This window comes from Hyla sarda, chromosome 2 (assembly GCF_029499605.1).
Source record: "Hyla sarda isolate aHylSar1 chromosome 2, aHylSar1.hap1, whole genome shotgun sequence".
In the NCBI taxonomy this organism is placed as follows: domain Eukaryota; kingdom Metazoa; phylum Chordata; class Amphibia; order Anura; family Hylidae; genus Hyla; species Hyla sarda.
Window position 1 is genome coordinate 68,123,477 of NC_079190.1, and position 8,328 is coordinate 68,131,804.

General features: G+C 40.3%; 1 protein-coding gene across 1 annotated transcript in view; it reads left to right on the top strand.

Annotated features, from left to right (window-relative positions):
- Positions 1-7,611, top strand: part of COG6 (component of oligomeric golgi complex 6) — a gene marked incomplete in the record, with an annotated part of 135,025 nt that extends 127,414 nt beyond the window's left edge. The window contains 1 exon segment of the mRNA XM_056561982.1: positions 7,400-7,611. Coding sequence (XP_056417957.1) covers positions 7,400-7,547 — 148 coding nt within the window.
- Between the last annotated feature and the right edge of the window lie 717 nt (positions 7,612-8,328).

Sequence of the window (8,328 nt, forward strand, 5' to 3'; positions counted from 1 at the left end):
GCAGCAGTGTGCACTCATGACCAGGGCCCATGCTATAGCCTCTTCTGCTTTTGAAATGCACATAATAATAATAATATACCTTCAGAAATAACTAGCACATACTGGCACGGGTTAGAGTATGTGTTGTCATACTCTTCTGGCATGTATTTACTATTTATCTCATTAATGCACCTACTGATGCATTCATAGTGCATCTCGGTGAGCAGTATAATGCAAATCAGCCAAAAACCTCATTACATACAGATTTTTGTTGTTGTTGTAATAGTCATGTAGTAAGATTTCTCTGTGTAATAAGCAGCCCAGCTAAAGGAGAAGGATACATCTGCTTGTTAAGGGTTCATCTGCTAAAGTAGACTATAGCTGCTTGTAGTTAATACAGTAAAGTGTCTCACTATTTACACAAAGAGCCAGCAGACACACAATGACCCTGGTTTACTATTAAAGTTGTTTTCTTTTTTTAGTTTAATTACTTTTCCTTGCTATTTTTACTGTATTTACTATTTTGGTGCAAATTGTGTTGCACCCTCAGTTTTGACGCAGTGAGACAGAAGACCCGACTGAACACATTTCCTGTCACTCGATGATTATAGATCCTTGAGAAGTCTTGAGCAAAGGAGACAAATGGCAAAAAATACATAAAAGAGAAAGGAAAACAATGTAATTAGAACATTATGAACTTTGCTAACATGCCCTACTGAACTGTTTAACCATGCCACTACTGTACAAGCTAAATTAGGACGCAGGGTGTACCCATACGCCCCCGTTTCCAAGTCCTCAGCAGTCAAATATTTGCACTTCACATTAGCACCAGTACACATTGTGCAGTCATATGCGGTATGAGGTGGAATACAGCAAAATGAATGGTGTAAAATGTGCATACTCACTATGGGGAGAGATTTATCAAAACCTGTCCAGAGGTAAAGTTGCTGAGTTGCCCATAGCAACCAATCAGATCGCTTCTTTCATTTTTCAGAGACCTTTTTAAAAATGAAAGAAGTGATCTGATTGGTTGCTTTGGGAAACTCAGCAAATTTTCTCTAGACAGGTTTTGATAAATCTCCCCCTATATGTTCAAGAATATGATATATACCGTATTTTTCGTCCTATAGGACGCACCGGCGTATAAGACGCACCCAATTTTTAGGTGCAAAATCTAAAAAATTTAAGATTTTGAACCCAATAGTGGTCTTCAACCTGCGGACCTCCAGATGTTGCAAAACTACAACTCCCAGCATGCCCGGACAGCCGTTGGCTGTCCGGGCATGCTGGGAGTTATAGTTTTGCAACATCTGGAGGTCCGCAGATTGAAGACCACTGCATAGGAGGTAATACTCACGTGTCCCCGCCGCTCCGGACCCGTCACCGCTGCCCTGGATGTCGCTCCATCGCTGTCGCCGCGTCCCCGTCGCTCCGGAGCTTCTCTGCTGCCGGCCGGGTATCCTCGCTCTCCGTCGCCGCCATCACGTACACGACGACTTGATGACGAGGAAGGAGAGCGCCGGCCATACAGAGGATCCCTGAACGGAGAAGACACCGAGGAGGCAGGTAAGGTCCCTCCCGGTGTCCTGTAAGCACTAACCCGGCTATTCAGTCGGGCTGTTCGGGACCGCCGCGGTGAAATCGCGGCGGTCCCGAACAGCCCTACTGAACAGCCGGGTTAGTGTCACTTTCCCTTCAGACGCGGCGGTCAGCTTTGATCGCCTCGTCTGAAGGGTTAATACAGGGCATCACCGCGATCGGTGATGTCCTGTATTAGCCGCGGGTCCCGGCCGTTGATGGCCGCAGGGACCGCCGCGATAGGGGTGTATTCGCCGTATAAGACGCACCGACTTTTCCCCCCAGTTTTGGGGAAGAAAAAGTGCGTCTTATACGGCGAAAAATACGGTAAGTGCCATATATTATAAATCCAGTATAAATAATGTAGATACAAATGTAAAATATATGTAGTTGCCCTAGGCAACAATGAATATAGCACCCATACTGCTATAAAGGCTGTATTCAAATCCATATATGAACACACAGTGTGGAGCAAGGGAGTTGAATGCCAAAGTCAAAAAGACATCTAAATCATTAGTAATGAAACAAAAGTTCCTGTCTTAGATTAAGACCTATGGGGGCAGGGGTATTCAGCATAAACTGCCAATAGGCTTCTCTATTCAATCATTTTCTATGAGAATCGCCCCCTTTCATGCCAGTGGTGACTTTTTCAATGGCATAAGCCCTAAATGCGCTGTGTGAACAGTGGTGTACCCCTCTTAAATGAATGGAGGCTCCTGATCTATTGCGTCTGAAGCCTGTGCCTGTCACTGAGATGCTCCAGAATGCGCGTCTTCAATCTACTTTTCGTGCATCCTACATACTTAAGATTGCATCCGGAGCATTCAATGACATAGACTACATTGGTGGAATTACAATTTAGAAATTGTTTGATATTGAAATTACGACTTTTGGCTGTATCTGTGAAGGTGTTGCCTACTCTGACAAAATTGCATGTTTTGCAAGGATTGGAGCCACATTTGTGAAAGCTGCTACAATGCAGCCACGTACGAGATGTTAACGTTTTAGATTTAACTTCACTAAGTGATAACAGATCACCCAGCGTAACAGCTTTTTTTTACTACTATAGCACACCCTTCTGCCTGTATTTTTGACAATATTGGATCTTGATTCAGCACATGTAGGTGTCTCCTGACAATATTTTTGGCTTCCTGAAACTGAGGGGAAAAGGTTAGTGCTAGTAATGGTTTGCTGTCCATTCTACTATTTTAAATTACTACGTGCTTTTAGAATTCAACACAATTTTTGTTTGCAACAATACGTTCTGCACGTTTGAGGGGAAAAAATTGGAATATCCTCTACTCTGAAGGCAGTATTTAAAGGGGTATTCCAGCCAAAACCTTTTTATTTATATATATATATATATATATATATATATCAACTGGCTCCGGAAAGTTAAACAGATTTGTAAATTACTTCTATTAAAAAATCTTAATCCTTCCAATAGTTATTAGCTTCTGAAGTTTTCTGTCTGATGCTCAATGATGATGTCACGTCCCGTGCATTATGGGAGAATATCCCCATAGGAACTGCACAGCTCCCGGGATGTGAGTCATCAGAGAGCAGTTAGACAGAAAACAACAACTCAACTTCAGAAGCTAATAACTATTGGAAGAATTAAGATTTTTTTAATAGAAATAATTTACAAATCTGTTTAACTTTCTGGAGCCAGTTGATATATAAAAAAAAAAGTTTTTGCCTGGAATACCACTTTAAGATCTTCATTATATTTTTGGTACGCTTCATGGCTTGTGCAGTTACGTTTCATCCGTGTCATTTCACGCGTTGGTATAGATTGAATTGTGTGCCGTGGGTGATTGCTGTCTGCGCGCAACAAAGTGTTACCTGAAATAGGTTTGCAGTAAACAGCAGACAATCCAAGATCTAAGAATGGAACTGTATGATGATAAACCTCAGATGTAAATTTCAAATTGAAATTGTAAGGCTAAGTTTCTACTTGGTTTTTGTGCTGCGTTTTTTGGGTGGAAAAAAAAAAACATGAAAAAACGCTTAAAAAAACGCCAGTGCAATTTCCTGCGTCTGGCATTTTTTCTGGCATTTTCTCATTTGTGTGGAAATTGCACCTTGGCAGTTTTTTTTGGTACCCAAAATTTGTTGGGTACAAAAAAAAAAAAATGTCATAACAAAATTTTTATTATTTTTAATAAAGTGTGTATTTCACTTTTTTCTCTCTATTTTTTTCATTTTTTAGGTAGTACTACTACTCCCAGCATGGAACACACTGTTCCATGATGGGAGTAGTAGTACCTGTACTATAGACATATACATAAAAAAAAAATTCTGTACCACTGTATGTCCGCTGAAAAAGGATTGTTGGGGGAATAGATGTATAATTCCTCCCAATAGGACATTGTAAGATTGGCAAGTGAAGGCGAATGCCCGTTCCCATCAAGACGCCACTGGTTTGTATATAATACTCGCCATCGAAAACTAAAAAGTTGTGCGACATCAGGAACCAAGTCATGTGTAACATAAGTTCACGCAATTCTGGGGAGTAGTCACTATATTTGAGTAGATGGAACTCAAGAGCCTTCATGTCTACTGTCCAGGGGATGCAGGTATAGAGCCAGGTGACATCACATGCGACCCAGCTCCAACCTGCACCCCACCAGACATCAGCCAGGTCACACAAAACATCCTTGGAGCCCTTTAAAAAACCAAGTACTCGTTGCACCAGTGGCTGTAGGAGTTGGTCGAGCCAAAGTGAGGCTCTTTCCAACAATGATAACAACTTGACACAATTGGTTGCATGGGTTTTGGGTAAGGCGTACAGTATAGGAACTACAGAGTTATCAACCAATAAGTAATCTTTCTGGCTCTCTGTCAGGATCCCTAATGCTACACCTTCTTGTAATAGTTTGGAAAAATCATGAATAATTGGCTAAGTAGGATTGTTTTGTAAAACCATAGATGTGCTTTTACATCGCTGAATAGCTCCTTAATTTGATTAATATACATGATTTTATCCAACACTGTAACAAGTTCTCCCTTGTCAGACATTCTTTTAATGAGACTTTGGTCTTTTTTTTAGTTCGTCTAGGCCGCTAAGCTCCCCTCTTGTCAAATTGTGTCTGTGTGCTTAAGTTTGGTGGGCACGGGAACCTAATGCCACAAACTCCTGAAAAAGATCCATGCAATGTGATCTGGTTTGAATGGGATAAAAATATGGATTACTGTTACGATGGAACGGGTTAGTTTATTACGTACTTCATTAGAATAGGTTTCATTTAATTCTTTCAAAATGCATGACAACTGTTGTTCCCTGAAATCCATATTTTTATACTCACAATAGTATTCTTAACTGTTGTCACTGGTGCAGAGGAAGACTACAAAAAATGTTTCCTAACAGTCAAATTGCACATAAACGTATTTACTTCACATATAGACGAAAATACATCAAAACTGTTAGTAGGGGCATAATTAAGTCCCTTTGTCTTAGATGACAGATTTAAGACCCCTTGCAGGGATTCTCCCAATTCCTCAGTTGTCGTCCAGTTTTGCCGGAACTGGTTGCCATGTTTCTGCCATGGCTCTGCGATCTCTTGCTTGGGCCTACGAAGTTTATTATTTTGCTGGACTTGCGCAGGGATGGGGGGGGGGGGGGATGTGCTCGCACGTGTGCAGTTTGGGTAACAGCTGAGATTGTGTCAGCTGGAAGTGACGTGGGTCCAGGAAAAGGACACAACCCCGGCCATGCTCTTCTATATCCCTTAGCTTCCTATATGAGAATACAGATGATCAGTAAATGCATACCGTAAATAATTCTACCGAACGAGATGTCTGAGATTCTTAAGCCCACAAACCGATATCAGAGCAGTTACATATCTGTAAGAGACATTTCTGATCCCCGCGCTTAAATCCTTTCTTTTTCACAGATAGCACAGTTGAAGTGAATTCTTGTTATCTAATTGAGCTGTTATGTTATTGACGCAGTGTGAGTTCTTAGAACTTTACCCATAATACCACTTAATACTCCTACTTCTCCAATTTATAGTCTGTATTTGTTGTCTGGTGTTTTGCATTAAAACAGTGTCGGGGGTAAATGTAGTTTAAGTATAAACAATTTGGGGTGTTTATAGACTAGTCGGCTTGCTTTTTTTTTTATTGCTGTGTGGTTGTGAGTTGTATCAGATATTAGCAGACTTGCGGTGTGATTGTTGAGACTTCCAGAAGAGGCTGAAAGGTTACTTTGACTTGAAGGACATGCAAAGAAATGCCTTAGATTCACTGTAAGCATTAGAACAATACAGTAGATGCAGTATGAGTTATTGTAACTACATGACACATTAGAAAGGACTCATTCATTTACCTGCAGTGCGTGTGTTAGTAATGAAGTGCTGCCCCTGCACCAATAAGAAGTATCTGAGAATTAATGTCTCCTCTGGTGCCAAAGAATGAGACGACAAAGGGTGATTCAGTATCGTACAAAAAGTTAAGATGATTATGTAATTAGGTTTTTGTGACTTATGTATCTATATCCTTGTGAATATTAGATCTAGACAAATATAATAATAATAGCTGTAATTTCCCAATTGGGTAATACAATTATGATACATTCAGTAAATAGATAAACAGATTAACCCCATTAAGTGGGGCACATTTAGTTTTCAAAACCAAGGCAAAATTGAGGCATAGAAAGTGAAAATCCAGTGGTCTGCTGCAGGTTCTGCTCGGATATTTGTGAATGAAATATCTATTGTGAAGGGATATAGCGTGGATAAAGGGGTTATCCAGGGAGCTGAACGGATATTACCTGTTCTACTCCCCGGCGCTCACTTCCACCCCTTGTTTGTCTCAGAAGTAAAGTCCACACCATCATGCAGCTAAATGGGTAGCACGGTGGCTCAGTGGTTAACACTGTTGCCCTGCAGCACTGGGGTCCTAGGTTTAAAATCCCATGTTCTGTCTGTGTATGCGTGGGTTTCCTCCCATACTTCAAAGCATACTGATACTGTCATCGCAAACGGGTGTGGTTATCAATATTTTGCACTCTTGTCTCAGCTGGTATTCTTTTGAGGCATGCTGGGGGCAGACCTGAAAATGGTTGGTTGCAAAAGTGTAACTATGGATCCATTGTGGGGTTAATGCAGTGACTTCAATAGGGAAGTCAAAGTCTGCAATAATTCACACAACTTCACAATTGGCGCACATTTTCAGCTGTGGATTTTGGGGTGGGAATGCTGCATATTTCTCTTTTTACCGGTGTGGACGTATCATGATAGACCTTAGTAGCCATACTAATATTTATAAGCTCTGTTGGTTCACGCAGTATATATTTGTTGCATGTGCTTGCATTTTATATTTATTGTTTTTATGATATAGTTTTTCCATAATTTTCCTTATTTCAAACTGAAGGTCACAATCTCCCCATTTTTCATTGTTGATCAAGGTTAGTTAATCCATTCAGGTGCCCTCCTATACACATCTGACCGTAAACATAACTCCCAACGACTGAAAACATAATGCACATTTATTTAAGGGATTTCTCAACCTAGCATTTTTACCATTCATAGCAAGAGACAAAGTTCAACAGTGGAGGGGGTAGTACCTGATGAGGCCTGCAGATGGCACTGTTGTTATGGTTGTTTGTAAATATTAGAAAACCTGTTTTGAATCTGCTACTGTACAAGTAATGAGGGCGCATCATAAATAATTGCCAGACACAATACGCTTATACACCTTTTATCTTTGTGGTTTTATGACTGATGCAAATATTTGAGAATTATTGAAACTATTGTAACACATGCACTTTTGGATGTGCATGTACAACTAGGGGACCTGATCTAAATCCTAAACTTTTCTCTCGTCTTTCTTTTATCAGAGAACAGATCATTAAACAGTCCACTGAGCTGGTCTGCAGAGCTTACAGGGAATTGTACGATGCCGTTATGGATCCTGCTAACAGTTACCGGGAACCCACAACTATTCTCCAAAGATCTCCACAGCAAGTGCAGACCCTTCTGTCCTAAATATTACCCACCCCCGCATCTCACATTGTATAGTGTATGATTTTAATAAAGAAACTTGTATGTGTATTGTGTCATATTCCTTTCACTGTTACCATACACTAATAGGGTTGCTATCCTACCCTTTAGATTGGAGCACTTCAGTGTTGCTATATTCTCTGCATAAAATTAAATGGGTACTCCACTGGAAAACATATTCTTTTAAATCAACTGGTGCCGGACAGTTAAACAGATTTGTAAATTACTTCTATCAAGAAATATTAATCCTTCCAGTACTTATCAGGTGCTGTATGGCCCATAGGAAGTTCTTTTCTTTTTGAATTTCCTTTCTGTCTGACCACAAGTGCTCTCTGCTGACACCTCTGTCCATGTCAGGAACTGTCCAGAGCAAGAGAGGTTTGCTAAGGGGATTTGATTCTACACTGGACAGTTCCTAAAATGGACAGAGGTGTCAGCAGAGAGTACTGTGGTCAGGCAGAAAGGAAATTAAAAAAGAAAATAACTTCCTGTGGAGCATACAGAAGCTGATAAGTACTGGAAGGATTAAGATTTTTTGATAGACATAATTTACAAATTTGTTTAACTTTCTGGCACCAGTTGATTTAAAAGAAATGTTTTCCAGTGGAGCACCCCTTTAGAAGATTGCAGATCGGTCCCTTTGTGCACTCCAGATGGGCTCCCTTCCTAAAACTTTGCAATGTAGTGAATACCATTCTATGTATATTTATGATATACATTGGTTAAAAAATGTGTATATTTTTGGGTGAAAACTGCTCTATACTTC